The 18,953-nt window shown below is 45.7% G+C and overlaps 1 protein-coding gene across 2 annotated transcripts in view; it reads right to left on the minus strand.

The window, feature by feature from the left end:
- The window catches only part of XPNPEP1 (X-prolyl aminopeptidase 1), a 35,471-nt gene extending 23,155 nt beyond the window's left edge, over positions 1 to 12,316 (minus strand). The window contains exons 1-5 of one of the 2 annotated variants that reach the window (XM_078593299.1): positions 12,099 to 12,316; positions 11,844 to 11,983; positions 6,150 to 6,278; positions 3,477 to 3,540; positions 1,269 to 1,373 (exon numbers count right to left, since the gene is read on the minus strand). In XM_078593299.1, coding sequence (XP_078449425.1) covers positions 1,269 to 1,373; positions 3,477 to 3,540; positions 6,150 to 6,266 — 286 coding nt within the window. In that variant the 5' untranslated portion in view covers positions 6,267 to 6,278; positions 11,844 to 11,983; positions 12,099 to 12,316. The remainder of the gene's footprint in view (positions 1 to 1,268; positions 1,374 to 3,476; positions 3,541 to 6,149; positions 6,279 to 11,843; positions 11,984 to 12,098) is intronic. The other variant, XM_078593298.1, reaches the window with a different exon arrangement.
- Between the last annotated feature and the right edge of the window lie 6,637 nt (positions 12,317 to 18,953).

Consider the following 18,953-nt stretch of genomic DNA (forward strand, 5'->3'; position numbering starts at 1 on the left):
AACTGACACCTTTTTACAAGGAGTCATGTTTGCATAGACCGCAATACCTGCAGTCATAATACAAACAAAAGAACATAACTCTGATAATGTGCACTGTCCTTAAAGTTGATTGATCCACACCCGAGACAGCTTTCCTTAGAGCCTAGTCTCAGATGACGCCAAAAGGCGCACTTTTGGCGTCATCTGGTCCAACCCATATGAGACTAGGCTCTAAGGAAAGCTGTCTCGGGTGTGGATCAATCAACTTTAAGGACAGTGCACATTATCAGAGTTATGTTCTTTTGTTTGTATTATGACTGCAGGTATTGCGGTCTATGCAAACATGACTCCTTGTAAAAAGGTTTCAGTTTTGTTGCCAGATAGAAGGGTAAAGAACCAATTATCATATTTTTACTGGCAAATGAGGTTCCCATAGTGTAGAAACTTGGTTTCCACATAAAGTAAACAGAGATAATAGCAGAAGAACATTGATGAGAGTGTTGCTGCAATGTACATATGTATGTTGAACTTCTAGTCAACTGTGCTAATAGGAGGTGCAATCGTTTCACTGATGCAGCGTTTTTCTGCCACACAGCTCTGTTTCTTCACCTGAGGACGGCTGCTTGCTTTGTGGCCGAAACGTCGTGAGAATTTTATTTAATGTTATATTTTTATTATTTTATTATTTCCTTTCTACGTGACTTTACCGAAATAACCAATAATAAGGATATCACTTTTCATGAAGATAGGACCTTCTACACGGAGTAAAAGATTATGTAAAATACCCTGCATGAATAAAGGCACTCGTTTCACTGTTAAACTAGATGGAGATTCACGTATGTATGTATGTATGTAGAATTTCTTTCGCACTGTACGTAGCCAACCGTGCTAATCGGAGGTGCGGGGGAAGGACAACAAACTAAACACAAAAAGCACCTCTAAAGAAATGAGTTTTCAGTCGAGATTGAAAAGTGCAAAGCTCCAGTTGCTTCCTAATATCAGAAGGAAGAGCGTTACAGATGGCCGCAGAAGCGCACCTGAAAGTGCGCGATGCAGTGACCGTCTTTGTTCGATGGTTAGCCAATAGCCGCTGCGAGGATGACCGGAGTTCGTGTGATGGTTTATGCTCCTTGACGACATCAGCGAGATTTTGCGGCTCATTTGTGGCAAGCACTTTGTGTGTAATGAGTGTGACAGTAGAGATGTTCACCCAGTTGACAAACCAGAGCGGCACCGAGTAAAACACCCGAGTTATCGTGGCGAGGAAAAAGGAGCGAGCGGCAACGCACCGACTCTCATGAGGGTCCAGTTGCTGTCCATCTGCTGGGCGGCCTGCAGGAAATAGCGGCCGTCTGTCCACATAGCCGCCTGGGCCTCTGTGACCACCGCCATACCTGCATGCAAACACATGTATCTTTAACAGACTGTTGGGGCGAGTGCTATTTGCGAGTAGCACCTATGTACTCTTCCTCACCGTACGTAGCCAACCGTGCTAATCAGAGGTGTGGGGGAACGATAATAAACTAAACACAAAAAGCAGTTCTAGAGAAATAAGTTTTCAAGGCACTTGAGGGGGTGGGTGCCCAGCACCACACCCGCCCAGCCGCCTTTGTCTCCCAAGTGGCGAAGCTGACACACACCGCAACATGTACTCTTCAGAGGCCGAGTCAACTTCGGGGAGGCCCAGGATTGGTTCAGATAATTGTCACCGACATTGGTTGTGCGCGGGGCCAATATCAGTGACGGGTTCATAGCACAGAGCGCTAATCGCAATGCTACCGCTCCCCACACACAAACACAAACAAGCATGCATGTACTGTACGTGTATATACAGTACATATAAATAGCAGTTTTCTCCTTGGGTGCCAACTTTATAGGCACAAATGAGTAGTGACTTTTGCTCCCAACATTTGTGCATACCGCAAGCCACCTGGAGGCACATCCACCTCCGCTAATCATATAATATACGTTATATTAGCGAGTCCCATGCTATGGATTATAATACTATTTGCTATTACATTTTCTTCTTTCGTATGGCTGATGTCGATGCAGAGAAAGAACTAAAATTTCACATTAAGGTGGTCAAGCCAGATAACCGAGTCAGGAGCAGCGGAGTGGTGTATCATCGCTGTGATGTCTCCTTCATATTTGTGGATCGGACTTTGCGTAGTTATACCTTGTACAGTCTGTTCTGGATGACCACTGTCGCACACTGGAGAGTTTTTATTTTTCCATTTGTACATCAGCATTTGCTGCCATGGTTTGTGGAGTGGGTGTGGTTTAGGGTGGATCATGAGCTTCATGGAAGATCAACACCAGGCATCTTTTGCGTCGGATGTTTCAAAATTAGGTACTTGCTTGTGTGCTACTAAGTTATGAGCGGTAATAAAAAGAGATGTGTCCATGTCCAGGGGTGACGAGATAACAAAATATAAATCCCACGATAAACGAGTCGACCTCTCTGCCCTTTCGTAACTCTGGGGAGGGGGGTATTAACAAAGGCCTAAAGTATTTTTACTTGTTATAACAAATTGTGTTAAGTGAATGTGGCTAGCTTCTCATTATTTGTGCTTGTACACCACTCTCAGCTGGACACTGCCACGGTGTAATGGTCAGCAAACAGGACTTGCAATCCAGCAGTCGCTGGTTTGATTACACCTCTTAGCGCACGCGTGGCATCTGAAACAATGGCACAAGTTTCTCAAATCCCCACCGCCTGTCCACCCAGCGGTATAGATGGCTTCACCGCAGTCAGTCGATTGGCGGGTTGCACGCCAGCTCGGAAGAGTAGGCAAAATGTCCTCTTACAGGTGTAGTGACATAAGAAGGGAGGGGCTGCTGGAGGCTCTGGGTTCCCGGGCGGGTCCAGACGCTTAAGCCTCTGGGCGCCAGGCGCTGAGTTCCCAAGGGGTCCAGACGCTTAAGCCTCTGGGCGCCAGGCGTTGAGTTCCCAGGTGCTTAATCCCCTTTGGCGCCGCCAACGGGGGGGGGCTGTGTGTGCTCTGTGGGATGTCTGGTGGCGCACATGGCCCCACCCCTCGTTGGACTAGGCATAAAAAGGGGAGCTCCCTAGACGATCGGGGCCAGTTGTAACTCAAGACCCAAGACCCACGATCAGCCATCTGAAGACCCTGGGATGTTGTGAGAGCGAGTGGTGGGACTCTGGAACTCCCGACTCTACGCCCTTGTGAGGGCGAGTTCCAGAGCGTAGCCAGAGTAGAGTATCTAGGCTGTGTACCTAGGCTGTGTACCTAGGCTGTAACAGAATATCAGGACTGTTGGAGTGTTGTATTGTAATAAAGAAGTTACCTCTACAAGTGTCTCCGGAACCCGTTACACAGGGGTTCTCAAGAGCTTCCCATAGCAGAGGCCCCTTCTGCCAGCAGTGGCATGAGCGAGCAATTACAGGGCTGCGCCTCTATCAGCTTTTACCGCCGTCAGCACAGCTTTTGGTTGTCATTTTAAAAATTCTGATTAAAGTGAAAGACTCAACCCACCTGCAGAGCCGTCAAAACCAGAGATGAAGGCGCGACGGCAGTCACAGTCGGCCACGTACTCACTCTGCAAAAACAACGAGGAGAGCACAGCCATTACATAAGCAGTGGAGACTAGCACATTTACCCATGTACCACGCTTATTCTCGTTACATAAAACACGTGTTCCTCTTGTACTCAATGCCCTGCTCCTGTACCGTCATCAATAATAATTTTCTGTGCCATGAAAATGTGGAGACAAAGCATCTCTCCAACCAGTGTCCAAATTGAATGTTCTTAAACCAAAAAAATCTGAACAAAACCGTTCGTTATGTCACAAGATCCATTTGTGGATTTTATTTATTCTGGATGAATACTTTTTTATGCTAATTGAAGTCAAGGATGAGCACTCAGGGAACCATTTTTAATGAGCCTTCTGGGGTAGGTTTCCTTCCGCATAATTTATTTTTTCCTCCAATACGGGCTTATAGCGTGTCTGAATGATAGTTTTGGTCGGCAATACTATTTTCATGCACCCCAAGAACTTAAAACATTGTCAAATCACATGAGCTTCTGACATTTCACCGATACACTCCGGTTTTTTCTTTTCTTCATCTGATAGACGTATTCTAGAGTGACAATGAACACACCTGCAAGTGAAATGTTTCATTTTAAGTAACATTTTCCGTCAAAATGGCTTTTAAAAAGTGAATAAAATTGTGTTTGATGCAGGAGTCTATCTGAACCTGTGTACACACTATAGGGAGGAGCCACGGGACAGCACTTAACGCGCTGCGCTTTGAAACCACCGACCGAAGTTCAATACCCAGCCATGGGTAACATCAGTGGCGAGTGATGTCCGAACTCGTCCCTAGGCTTCTGTCCCCACAGTGAAAAGTGCGAAGTATCGTCCCATAGCCAACGCTGCACGGGAAGGCCTTCATCCAGTAATAGACTCACAAAGAGTTGTTAATACTAATCTGCTTTATTACACATCTACGGAACTGCTGCGTATAGCTCTGTGGCCCTCTGATATGCATTTTGTTTCAGTCCACAAGTCCAGTGTTCACGCATGGCCAACACTTCGCTCAAGCTCGTCGTGAGTACCCAGTGCAGCAGACTGTTGACTCAACAGTCTGTTAAAGGCTATATGGGGGATTTGTGTCTTTATATATGTGTATGTGCATGTTTTTACATGAATAAGTGTATGTATGTAATTGCACAAAACCTGGAAACTGAAGGATGCAGTTATTACATTACATATAATATCTAATTTTAAACAATAATTTTTTTTTACTTAACAGTAATACAAAAAAATAAGAATGACTAAATAAACTCATTTTGATACTGGCAAAGAGGTCCCATAGATATAACTGCTCAACCTGAGCGAGTATACTTTGAAACATTGCCCTTGTACCGTTCACCATTGGCATTCTCTGGTCTAACACGAGGAGTGAGACGAGGACATAAGGTCTCTGGTGTAGGCCAATCAGTTTCAAAGACAATGCATATGTTATCAAAGCATTCTTGACTTGATGCTTTCGTGACTGCAGGAATCCATACTCTTTGGTTCTTTCGGTAAAGTCACGTAGGTAGAAATAAAAGAAAATGAAACAAATCACGACGTTTAGATCGCAACACAAGCAATCTTCATCAGGTGTGACAGCCACAGCAATAAAATTGCTGAAGTTGGCGAGAGAGCTGCCGTGGCAAGAGGTTATATAGGTAAGAAAGGGGGGAGGCAAGGGGGGAGAGAGAGGGGAGGAGAGAGAGGGGGGTGGAGTAGGGGAAGGGGAAGGGAGGGGCTGCGTGAACGCTAGGTGAAGAGGACGTGAGGCTGGGGTTGGGAAGTGGGCGGGGCTGGAAGTGGGAAGCTGAGTGTGGGACACGGGGAAAAAATGTACTACTATCAGAGCACGTTTGTTTGCATGTTTTGCCACAAGTACTGTGTGGTTGATGCAGACTTGATGCCTTGAAATAGGCATCTATTTGGTGTTTGAACATCTTAACATAACTGTTGTATTGCCAAGAAGGGTAAAACCTATTCCTATTTTTCATCATTTAAACTAAACTATTTTTATTTTCCCAGGTAAGGTCCACTGAACTATATAGCTCCTTTTAAAGCGACCTGGCCACAAGTGACAGCTCAATTCAATGATTTATGTTTGTAAAATGTGGAGGGAAAAACCGAAGGACCTGAAGAAAAATCCACGTGACCACGGAGAGAACATGCAAACTCCAATTATACAGGCGTCAGGGTCAGGATGGAACCCACAACTTCCTATATACCAGGCGAGGTAGTTATAACATGTAGCCACCATGGTGTCCCTACTATACAAATCAAATTTGTAAAGTCACCACATAATGTGTATGCAAGCACTACCACGCGCCAATATGTAGGTACGAGGCATGATTAAAACATTTCATATATTTTTTATTTGATAGGTAATTTACATTCTATAATAAAGTAACGTGTCTTTGTACTAAGATTAGTGGTGTCAGTTGATGCCATGTGACGGCACGTGACAATTTCCGGTGATGTTATACTTTCTGATCACTCCAAAAACAAAGATTTTTGGATCATCAAAAATTACTTATCAAAGCCAGATTTTCAGATTTGTTGTATCGATCCAAAATGGGCAATACAACCCTAGGAGGCACACACGTGTGCGCAAGCGTCAAATTTGCACTGGGTACCTGATGTGCATCTCCCGATGGCACGATGAGTGCTTGAAGCGGCTCCGCTGTCAGGTGGAGGTCCTTCATGGCATTGCGCAAGCGCCTGAGAATCTCCGTTGTTACCTTGGCCTTCATACCGATCCCTTTCTGTTCAACAGAATGTGCACAGATGTTTGTGTGTTGAACTTTTTTCGCTCAGTACGTAGCCAACCATGCTAACCGGAGGTGCGGGGGAAGGACAACAAACGAAACACAGAATGCAGTTCTAAAGAAAATTAGATTTAAATATAGATTTGAAAGTGCATAGTTTCAGTGACGATGAGAGCCGCTCCCCCCGTGCCACAGTGCCTCCTTGTTGGCTCGTCCTGGCGTGGTGCGTTGGTCCACGGTGGTGTCGGTGGGTGCCGTGATGACAGACGGGCGGAGGGGTAGGGGGCATCTTGCCCAGCTCAAGAAAACTTTTAGTTTACCAGATTAGGCCCACTGAGCTGTGTAGCTCTTTTTCAGAAGCGCGACCGGGCCACAAATGATTGCTCAACGAAGTGGCTTATCGCGTCGAAATTTATAGCAGCCAAATATTCTCAAAGCGTGTTTAAAATGTGGAGGGAAAAACCAGAGGACGCGGAGAAAAATCCACACGACCACGGGGAGAACATGCAGACTCCAAATATACAGCAGGCGTCGGGGTCGGGATCGAACCCATGACCTCCTGCGTACCAGGCGAGGGAGAATAACACCTTGTCACCGTGGCAACGCACAGCGGCAGACTTGAATCGGCTTGACTCTTCTCGGAAAGAGCGTTCCAGATGATAATAGAAGCGCATCTGAAAGCGCGTGATGCAGTGACCGTATTATATTTGCTGACTATTCAAAAGCCGCTGTGATGATGGGCGTAGTTCGCGTGATGCTTTATGCTCCTTGACGAGATCAGCAAGGTATTGTGGTTGATTTGTGGCAATCACTTTGTGTGTAATGAGTGCAACCTTATAATGTATTCGTTCGGCGACTGGAAGCCAATGCAGCTGGGCAAGCACCGATCAGGAACTGTTCAACAACATACCTTTTAGAACAGGGGTCAGCAACCAAAATATCAAGAAGAATTTTGTTCGAATTCGGTAAAAAAAACGTAATAGTTCAAGAGTCGCGAATGCACGACAAAACGAGACGGTCGTAAATAAACGTGACGAAGTAGTGCTTAAGCAGCCGCATGCGGCTCCGGAACCGCAAGTTACAGACCCCTGCTTTAGAAGATGCATATTTACATCATTAGACCTCCTTTGCCAGGACCAAAATATTATAATAAAAGGGGTTTTCCCCTTTTGTCTGGCAACAAAACTGAAACCTTTTTACGAGGAATCATGTCTTCATTAACCACAATACTTGTGGTCAAAATGCAAACAAAAACACACTGATAATATATGCATTGTCTTTGAAACTGATTGGTCCACTCCTGAGACGGCTTTCTTTTGAGCCTCGTTTCAATTGGTGCTAGACCAGAGGACGTCAAAAGGCGTACAGCTCAAAGACAATGCACTATCAAAATAATGAGGGCTCGGGCTAAGCATCTACATCATTAGATCTCCTTTGCCACAAGTATTGTGGTTAATGCACACATGATTCCTCGTAAAAAGGTTGCAGTTTTGTTGCCAGAAAAAAAGAGGAAAAACCCTTTTATTAAGATGAATTTTGTTTTAAGCAGTACGAACCTTCAATGTGCCTGCCAATAATGGTAATGAACAGGTGAATGGAGCATGTTTTTTTTATCAGCTAATGACCAATTCAAATGGCTGGGTTTCCCTGCTTCCACTGAAAGCGTGGGGGGGGGGTAATGTGATGCGCATATCCTTCACCAAATAAAAATAAAAATGTACAGTGTAATGGATTAAACAAAAGTGCAACAGTCAGCATGCAATTAGTTAAAGGATGCAGAAGCAGTAGCCAAGGCGTGGGGGAAATAATACAAATTAAAGAAGCAGTGAGATTTGAAGCTTTCGTGACTGCAGGAATTAATATTTGGTTCTTTCGGTAAAGTCACGTGGGAATAAAATAAATAATAGAATACGACGCTTCTCCCCCTACCGCTCTCATTGACATACTACTTTCTCTGCCCCCCCCCCTCTCTCTATATATAATGCCTCGTCACAGAGGCGTTGTTTCTCTGTGTGTCTGTGTCTCTCTCTGCGTGTGTCTCTGTGTCTCTCTCTGCGTGTGTCTCTGTGTCTCTCCCCCATGTGTCTCTCTCTCTCTGTGTTTCACTCTCTCTGTGTATGTCTCTCTCCGTGTCTGTGTTTGTCTCTCTCTCTGTATAGGTGTCTCTCCCCCATGTGTGTCTCTCTGTGTCTCTCTCTCTGTGTCTCTCTCTCTGTATGTCTCTCTCTGTATATGTGTCTCTCTCCGAGCTTGCATTCATTCACACCTGATGACGGTTGCTTGTGTTGCAATCGAAACGTCGTATTCTATTATTTATTTTATTTCCACGTGACTTTACCGAAAGAACCAAAGAGTAAGCAGAGAGATCTAAGAGAGACACAGCAAAACCTGCGAATGATACACAGCTGGGGGCTGAGAGGCATGGTGGAAGGAGGTGTGCGGAATGAAAGGTGTGCGGAATGAAATAATCGGAATCTTTTCTCAGAATCGTTATTTATCCTGAAAAAAATCCGTTGAGCTATGAAGCTCTTATTTCACAGAAATCCAGCATGGGCAGGAAAGACCAAATCACGCAGGAAGAGGAAGGCAGAGATTATTAGCGATGCATTGGAGATGCATGGGAGGAGAAACCATCGTGATGTACAAGAAAACGTGCAGGGAGATGAATTAGAAACATCACAGATTTGAGATGTGGAAAGAAAACTTTGCCAGAACATGCATCCCGCACACCATGTTGGATGAGAGGAGTTGCACTGCATTTTAATCTTTACAGCCGTCGTTTACAACGAAACAAGTACTTTGCATGGCCACTTAAGTCCCCATCTTCTTGCACTACGTTTCAAAGTGCGCATACAGAATTGAACTTGAACCCTACATTTACGTAAGAAGAACATGCCACTTAACGACGTGACCTTTCATTCCAAAAGACCCTGGCCCTGACAAACACACAAATAACACCCTCATCCAAACCAATGAGAAGTGTAAAGTCCCTATGATTGATGCTAAAAAGGTACACAAGTCATTCTTGAAACATCCACAAATTATAGCTCAACTTAGTGGCTTGCCACGTGTACATTTATAGCAGCTAAATACTGTAAAAACATTTTTTCTAAATGTTGAGGGGAAAACCGGAGGACCCGGAGAAAAGTCCACACGACCACTGGGAGAACATGGAAACTCCAAATATACATCAGGCATCAGGATGGAACCCACAACCTCCGGTATACCAGGCGAGGGAGACAACATCTAGCCACCACGGCGCAATCAACCGGCGGGAGTTTACGACTGGCGCGCCAATGGGGAAGAATCAAGCCGACCCAAGTCCGCCGCTGTGCATTGCCACGGTGACAAGGTGTTATTCTCCATCGCCTGGTATGCAGGAGGTCGTGGGTTCGATCCTGACCCCGACGCCTGCTGTATATTTGGAGTCTGCATGTTCTCCCCGTGGTCGTGTGGGTTTTTCTCCGCGTCCTCCGGTTTTCCCCTCCACATTTTAAACACGTGTTGAGAGTATTTGGCTGCTATAAATTTCGACGCGATAAGCTACTTCGTTAAGCAATCATTTGTGGCCCGGTCGCGCTTCTGAAAATAGCTACACAGCTCAGTGGGCCTAATCTGGTAAAATAAAAGTTTTCTTGAGCTGGGTAAGATGCCCCCCGTTCGCCCGTCTGTCATCACGGCACTGTGGACCATCAACGCGCCACGCCAGGACGAGTCAACAAGGAGACACTGTGGCACTGGGGGAGCGGCTCTCATCGTCAACGAGCAATCTGCTGGAACATCGGTGAAAAATAGCTTGATAACTCATCGTATTCCTCCAGTATGAATAAATATTCGGATTCTGATCAACCCGCCCAGGGTTTGTTTGATCTTTGGTCCCGTGGCATGGCCCCTCCTGCTGAAACAAGTCCAGATCCGGCCAAGGCCTGCTGCTGATGCTGCTGCTGATGCTGCCGCGTGCCTGCAAAGTGACAACCTGAACCGTGTTGAGCGGTCGTGCACAAAGAGACGGGGATTGTTGAAGACCCAACTTCACATTCACTGCATTCTCTGCAGATGACGATAGCTGCTGCTGATGCTTGTGGCTCGGCACACACACCACACACACGTGCCAGATAAAGAAGTCAACCACCGATAAATCCACTGCTGGATGGAAATCTCGCCAACCCTCTGCCATCGATCTCCCCCGCGGTACCATTTTTAGTGTCGACTATCGGCAAACCAAGCCCCTGGAAGTCCAAGCCGACTACTGGTGATCATTCCGCGTGACTTGTCTTTAACAGGAGTCAGCGAGGTCGCTCGCCCACTGCCGTTCTGCTCTCTCGCTGTAATTCAATACAATCGGGGATGCCAGCAAGTGCTTAAACGTACCACAATGATCTATAAACGAAGCTGTAACGCTTAACCTCGTAACATTTTACAGAACACAAATCGAAACCGTATCCTCAAACCGAAAACGCATCACCAAATGCAATAGCCCTTTGTATTATAAGTCGCTTGCAGCGACATGACGAACAAGTCAACTCCTTAACTAGAGCGTCAACGCGTTACACAAGAGACGTAGGCATTCCTGTCAACCCCTTATCAGTGTCCTTACCTTATTACAGACCAAGGCCGTAATTATAATAATATATATGGTTGTACTTTATTAATCCCTAATCTCTGCCATTACATACAATGAAACAAGAAAAGGTAAAAAAAGAAAAAACAGAGCAATGTATTACAATACACTATTATGCGTTATTGTAAAAAGATAAAATAAAAAGTCCAGCCCATGTGTTAAGTGAATTTTTTAATATTTTATGCAGGAAATTCGTTTTCAAATTTAGATTTTTTTTTTCTGGGGGGGGACCCCCAGACCCCCTGGAAGATTTGATCCCCCCCCAATGTTGACTCCATGGCTACGAACTTGTTATAGACCAATTTCAGACTTTATTGGTCACCCTGTAACCTTATAAATCTCAACGTTCATCCTACAAAGCCCCATCACAAGAGAGAAACACAAATTGACACTTTATTTTCCTGTACAAGAATACGAGGTAAATCGTATGGGTTGACTGCTCTGCTATACAATATACTATACTAAACCATACCTGTCAACCCCTTATCAATACCTAACTTATTACAGAACAATTCAGACTTTATTGGTCACCCCGTGCCTTTATAAATCTCAAACGTTCACCCTACAAAGCCCCATCACAGGGGAGAAACACAAACATGTTTTAGTTTACCCTCAATCGAAACGTCTGGACATGAAAACTCAATTTCCCCGTACAAGAATACGGTGCTAAACCGAATTCTTGAAACGGAAGGGGCTCATCCAGCAGTGGATCGACACGGAAGTGGGGGGGGGGCACAATAAACGCTCACAGAGGCAGCAATGAGCCCCCCACGTGTGCAGCATTGACAGACTGTGGGGGGCAAGTGCTGTTAGCAGCGAGCAGCAGCAGCACCTACTAAGGCTACCGGCGCTGTGGCACACGAGGGGGGGTGGGTGGCCAGCACCACGCCCGGCCGCCTTTGTCTCCCCCAGTGGCGGTGTTTACACAGTGCGCCGGGTACTCGTTTGAGGCTGAGTCGACCAGGTGGAGGCCCAGGACCGGTTCAGATGCTCGTCACTGTGGTGTTGGTGGCCGTGAGCGGGGATCGAACTCGGGTGGCCGGGTTCGTAGCGCTGCGCCACCCTAGTCACAGATGCACCGCTGACAGGCAAAGTGGAGAGAGAGAGACGAAAGATGTAGAGAGATGTAGAGACAGAGAGATGTAGAGTGGTAGACAGAGAGAGGGGGGGGGGGTGTGCCCGGCGTGTGTCCGAACCTTCAGAGCAGCTGAATACTGCGCCGGTGGTGACCGTGGAGCGTGGCAGTAGCTGAGGGGCTTCCCCGGTGTGACCGAGGCGGAGACGGAGCGGAGATCAGTGGCGGAGAGAGCGGACAGAGCGCGGGGAGAGAATGGAGAGAGAGCGGCCAAGAGAGCGACCGCTTCGCCACTGTCGTGAGGACGGAAGTCGGCGCCGGTCTCACTTCCCGGCACGTGGGGCAGCATCGCCGCCTCAGCCACACACGTCACGGCCATGGCCCCACCCACCACCCCCAGCCCCCACCCACCACCACCAGCCCCCACCCACCACCACCAGCCCCCACCACCAGCCCCCACCACCAGCCCCCACCACCAGCCCCCACCACCAGCCCCCACCACCAGCCCCCACCACCCACCACCACCAGCCCCCACCAGCCCTCACCCCCACCACCCCCCACCAGCCCCCACTAGCTCCCACCACCCCCACCAGCCCCAACCCACCACCACCCCCACCAGGTCCCTCCACCAGCCCCCCCCCACCACCAGCCCCCACCCCCCACCAACCCCTACCCCCAACTACCACCCCCCACCAGCCCCCACTAGCCCCCACCACCCCCCAACAGCCCCCACTAGCCCCCACCACCCCCCACCAACCCCCACCAGCTCCCACCACCCCCACCAGCCCCCACCAGCCCCTACCCCCAACCACCACCACTCCCCACCAGCACCCACTAACCCCCACCACCCCCCATTAGCCCCCACCAGCCCCCCCACCACCAGCCCCGACCCCCAACCACCAGCCCCAACCCACCACCACCCCCCACCAGCCGCCACCCACCACCATAACCCCCACCACACCCCACCCACCATCAGCCCCCATCACCACTCCCACCACCCCCCACCACCATGCGATCGCCTCCTCCTCCAGCACGTGCACGGCAACAACCGGGGCTGAGTGGGTCTGTTGCCAAGCGGCCATCTTGTTGAGTTCAAATTATGGCATAAATGATAACCCATGCAGTTTACCCCGTATTCTTGTACAGGGAAATTGAGTTTGTAGGTCCATACGGCGTAAAGCCGTTTCAAAGTGTGTCTATTTGTGTTTCTCCCTTGTAATGGGACTTTGTCGGATGCGTGGGGTGACCAATGCGGTCTGAAATGGTCGAATAAGGTAGCCACTGATAAGGGGTTGACAGGTATGATAATGCAATACAAATTATTTAGCGGAATGCTTTCACTCGTGACTTTTACACAGAGCGCCGAAGACATAATAACTAATTGATTAATGGTTTATGTCGTACGATAAAAGCTGACTTTAAATAATAAAAACGGCGCCTATCCAATCAATGAAAAAGGAGGGTGAGTGCCACTTGACCACGACGTGACCATCTCGATCCACGAATGATTCGTTGAGCATTGATGACATGTTGCTGTTGTTTTATTATATTTCGCTCAATGAAATCGCCCGCGGAATTGGAAAAATGTTAATGACATTTTTTGTTTAACTGAAACTGAAAGTTATTCATCACAATCTAAATCTTGATTTGAAGCTTTCGTGATTGCAGGAATCCATACTCTTTGGTTCTTTCGGTAAAGTCACGTAGGTAGAAAAATAAAATAAAACTGTCTCCAGATTATTTGTTTGTCAGCTTCGATGTAGTCTTTGAGTTCCCCAAGGTACCTGTACCTGACACCATAGCAATCATTGAAGACTTGGTCCAACAGGGACTGAATCCTGATGTACCAACTTTGGTGAGGAACTGCCTGATCAAAACTTACTTCATCTGGAATGGTACATTCTACAAACAAAATGAAGGTACCCCTATGGGTTATCCCTTATCACCAGTTGTAGCGAATGTTTTCATGGAGAAATTTGAATCAGATGCCATCCTGACATCCACCCTACATCCTTCCCTGTGGAAGAGATACGTAGATGACACTTTCGTCATCTGGCCACATGGCCAGCCAGCACTGAACCAATTTTTCAACCACATCAATTCCATACACCCATCCATCAAATTCACCATGGAAGTGGAAAATGGTGGCAAGCTACCATTCCTTGATGTTTTGATCGAGAAGAGGCCTGATGGCTCGTTGGGACATTCCGTCTACAGGAAAGCCACCCACACGGATTCCTATCTAAAGCCTGATTCCCACCAGCATCCGGCGCAGAAGAATTCCCTCATCATATCACTACAGCGCCACCTAGCCAGTGAACTGGAGCACGTACACCAATCCCTCAAGATGAATGGCTACTCAGACCACACAATCCGCAAAGCTTTATCCTCAACCATGGGGAGACAACCATCTGAGGACCCAATCAAAACCATCACCTTGCCATACATAGCAGGTGTTACCAATTTTTTTTTACTAAATCTTAAGCAAACACAAGATCCAGGTCCGATTCAATACAGTACACAAAATCTGTGATTTGATCCCATCTGTGAAGGATGTCATTCCTGACATGCAGTACCCTGGTGTCTACAAACTAAGTTGTGTCTGTGGCAGCAGTTACATTGGGGAAATTAAACGACATGTCTCGGACCGTGTTCGCGAACACAAGGCAGATTTGAAACACGCTAGAACCAATACCTCTGCCGTGGCTGATCATTGTTATAACACAGTGGGCTCACACGAAATTAACTTTTTCCAAGTCGGAGGTACTCTGCAAACCTACCGGCTACCTTCAGAGATTTGTTCATGAAGCCATCGAGATATATAAACACAGACACAACTTCAACCGAGAAGATGGGTACAAACTGAGTAATCATTGGAAGGTCGTTATTAACCAGGTAAAGTCTTAACTTACTGTGATGTGTCCATCCTACCTGCCTATGTCAGCTGTTATTTCCGACTCTCTGTGTGTCTCTCTCTCTCTATGCCTCTCTCTTAGATTTCTCACATGTCCTTTGGATTGCACCTCTCAGGCTCACTTGCCCTTTGGATTGCACTCCCTTCTACGTGACTTTACTGAAAGAACCAAAAAGTTGCACTTTCATGTTCACGTCCTTTGGATTGCACTCTCATGGTGCTAATCTCTCAATAACACTGCTGTTGTGCGCATATGCGGGCATGATACTCTTATGTGGCGATGGAAGCTCATTCATGCTAATCTCCCTTCCTTTATCCCTCTCTCACTAATCTCCCCCATTAACACAACTGACGTACTTACGTCCGTGGATGGAATTCCTTTCCATCTCAGACCCCGCTTGCTTGCCCATCGCCACATATATAACCTCTTGTTGTAACAGCTCTCTCGCTGGTTCAGCAGTTCCACTGCTGGATTATATTTTTTCCGCCTGAGGACGACCGCTTGTGTTGCAATCGAAACGTCGTGATTTATTTTATGTTATACCTACGTGACTTTACCGAAAGAACCAAAGAGTATGACAATCAAAAGTTCACATCTGAAAACAATGGTGTTGTATGCACTCACGGATTAAATAAATAAAACAATGAAACACTCCAAGTATCAATTTGAAGGGAAATAACATCAGAACAAAATGGTCTTGCGTGCACTCAGTGAATAAAGGTTTGTACAAGATCGGACGAAAAAGAAAGATGTTTAAGATGAATTAAAAATAAACCTGGATTCGAAATACACTGATCCATGGCTAAGATAAAATCGGACATCAGCATGCAGCCTTGCTTTAGTCACTGGATAAAGTATTACACAGAATCAAGTTGAAACGAAATAAGACATCGGAAAAATAATAGTCGTTTGTGTACTCACTAAATGAAATTTAATATAAGATCTGACACTTCACAGAATCAAATTTATTATGAAATACAGCATCAGACGACACTTAAACGCAGCTGTGATATAATCAGACATCGTAAAAACTTTTTAAAAGCGTAAACTGAATTGCATAGCGAATCAACATAGTCTAGTCTCGTGTTAGAACACTGATATCAACAATCTCTTTAAGAACTCTTACTTTTGCTCCGTTAACTGCAGGTTTTAAGTTGAAATAAAAGCGGACACCATAATACAGTTACACGCAGCTATGCAATGCGCCAGCAACATTTCACGAGTTTAGCTTTGAACGGAAATTGAGTTTGTTTTTCAATATTTATTATTGATCTTTGAATGGTGTGTCTGTTTCTCAATAACTACTAATATGTAACTATTAATACACCAATTTCAACACTCTTCAATCAGGAAACAATTTAAATGTAGTTCTCATCAGGTACAGTTTTCAACTCTTATTAACTCTTTGGCCTCTCTATTTATGCACTTTGAAGGAGGTACATTGCCTGAAACGTCGTATATTACAGTTGTCCTTATAAGGCAGCGTAATGGACGAATGTGTTGAACTTGGTAATTGTATGAATTTACTTGACTGTTCATTTCATGCGCAGGCTGTCACGACGAATCTGATTCATAATTAGTTTTTTGGGTTGTAATCTCCTGCGAAACCTAGCATGTAATGACTTAAAACTTTCGTGACTGCAGGAATTAATATTCTTTGGTTATTTTGGTAAAGTCACGTAGATAGAAAAAATAGTAATAAAAATAATGAAAATAATAAATAATTATTTTTCTACGTGACTTTACCGAAAGTACCAAATAATATAACTGGCATGTAATGATCAAATTTTGCTTCATTTTCAATGCATCGGTTTGCTAAAAAACAAACTCAGATGATACAGTTGTTCAAGTAAAAACGTCAGAATCTTTACTTATCCTGGACAAATTCGATAACCTATGAATCTCTTTCACAGATGTTCAGGATGAGTGGGTTAGAAAGTTTGAACAACAAATAATACAAAGGAACCAAAGGAGTGCAAACGACTTTATCGGAACGATAAGAAAATAGCAAAAAATAAATATCCTAAAACTTAACATATTTTATTTTAGCAGTTAAAGCCCACTGAGTTGTACAGCTCTTTTTCAGAAGCGACCTGGCCACAAATGATAGCTCAACAAAGCTTACAATGTGCAAATTTATAGCAGCAGAAATAATCTTAAACATCTAAACGCATGTTTCTAAATGTGGAGGGAAAAACCGGAGGACGGGAGAGAGACACGCAAACTCCAAATATACAGCAGGCGTCATGGTCGGTATCAGTAGCGGAACTAGCTGGTGGCCAAAGCTACGAATTAGGCCCTTTTGAAACTGTAGTTGGTAAATAAGTAGAGAGTTCTCTGAGGCAACACGTTTTCATCTAACAATAACTGCGTAACACAAAGGGTTAACGGCCACCTACACCCGATATGCTAGGGAGGTAGCCCCTCCGGACTAATACGCCTCTTACTGGATAACGTACACCTCTCACGAGTGAAGCTTGCGTCTTCACTGATATAAGCTTGAGCCGACCCTAGCCAGGGGTACGGCTCTGCCCCTTGGGCTCTTCTCTTCAGGAGGCTTCTTCAATCGTCCGGCGAGCGACGACTGCCGAAATCGTTCAGAGGTCCGGCTTTTATACAGAGCCGTGGCTTACTCCACCCCGACCACACCTTTCATCTCGAACCTTCCAGCAGTACCTGGGGGTGATGTCATCCCCCAGCCCCCTCCTGGGGTTTGGGGACTGCACCTCTGGTCATGCAGTTCCATAGGGGTTACCGTTGGGCCATCGTCCCTTAACACTGGGGCTCAGGCCCTCTTCTGCCCCCTATTGGCACGTGTCCGATACCACCGGCTAACAAAATGGGAGATGCACAATAATACCTCTATACAACCACCATGAGATGTTTTCAACAGTGTAAAATAACACAAACTGATTTCAAACGCGGCTTTCATTTATTGTATGAAAATGCTTTCATTTACGTTACACGTTTTAATTTAATTAGAGCAGTAACGGTTGGCTTCCACAAATTGCACAAATCAAATAGTGGGGACCCACCTGACAGATTACAGCACCCCCCTGAGCTGATAACATAGTTACACCACTAGTCGGGATCTAACCTCCTGGACACCAGGTGAGAAAGATACCACCGTGGGACTCCTTAAACAAAACCAACAATAAAGCATGTAAGTTCAAATTGCATTAGTGCAATACAGTACCTAAATTCCCAGGCTTGGGAAATGCAGTAAAATAACAGCAAAACAGTCCCAGACCACACCAACACAACACACAGTCCCTCAATAAAATTGTAGCATTTCAGCAGTGTTGGGATAATTAATTAAATACGCAATTTAATTGCTTAAACATTTACTTTAACGGCTATTTGGACCCTAAACAAATTGCCTTTGTTAATGAAAAACTCAGCTCCCCCCCCACAGCATTTAACGAATGCCAAGTCATGTACCAATTATGGATTAACCTCTGCAATGGGTTTACATGCTTCTAAAAAATGTGACCTCTGGTTCACTTCTGTCTGAGCCGGGGTATTTTTTTAAAGCGTGCAGTACGAAGAGTACAACGTCAATTTTACTCGTGATTTTTTGTTGTTGTGTGAATACAACCAATATTACTCACACGTTGTGTATAAATAACTGCTGTAAAAAGGGCCTCCTATAGAGGAGGCTCTAGAGATGCCCCTCTAGAGGGAATTTGGCCGACCCTTCCATGCAGGCCAGTCGTCATTAACCGTGATGTACCCAGTTTTATGATGGCTGGACAGAGGGAGGGGGATTTAGGGTACTTGTTCGGCGTTTCAACTGTCGCGTTGAGAGATAAAACTGACGACCTCAGGATTTGCAAGTCCAGTTAGCTAACCACGGCATAATCCCTTTTTATATAATGCACGTTTATCGCTAAAGGCGGTCTAGACAAATCCCTTTCAGGAACACTTTTTTAAAAAGCCAACAAAACACACATGAGTGGTGTGGCGAGAAACAAGCACAGCGTGATTCACATCCCAAATGCTGATCAGAAGAATCAGAATCGTTATTTATATTTAGACTGGAGGAATCTGATGAGCTACGC

The sequence above is a fragment of the Lampetra planeri genome, chromosome 4 (genome assembly GCF_965212315.1).
Source record: "Lampetra planeri chromosome 4, kcLamPlan1.2.h2, whole genome shotgun sequence".
In the NCBI taxonomy this organism is placed as follows: domain Eukaryota; kingdom Metazoa; phylum Chordata; class Hyperoartia; order Petromyzontiformes; family Petromyzontidae; genus Lampetra; species Lampetra planeri.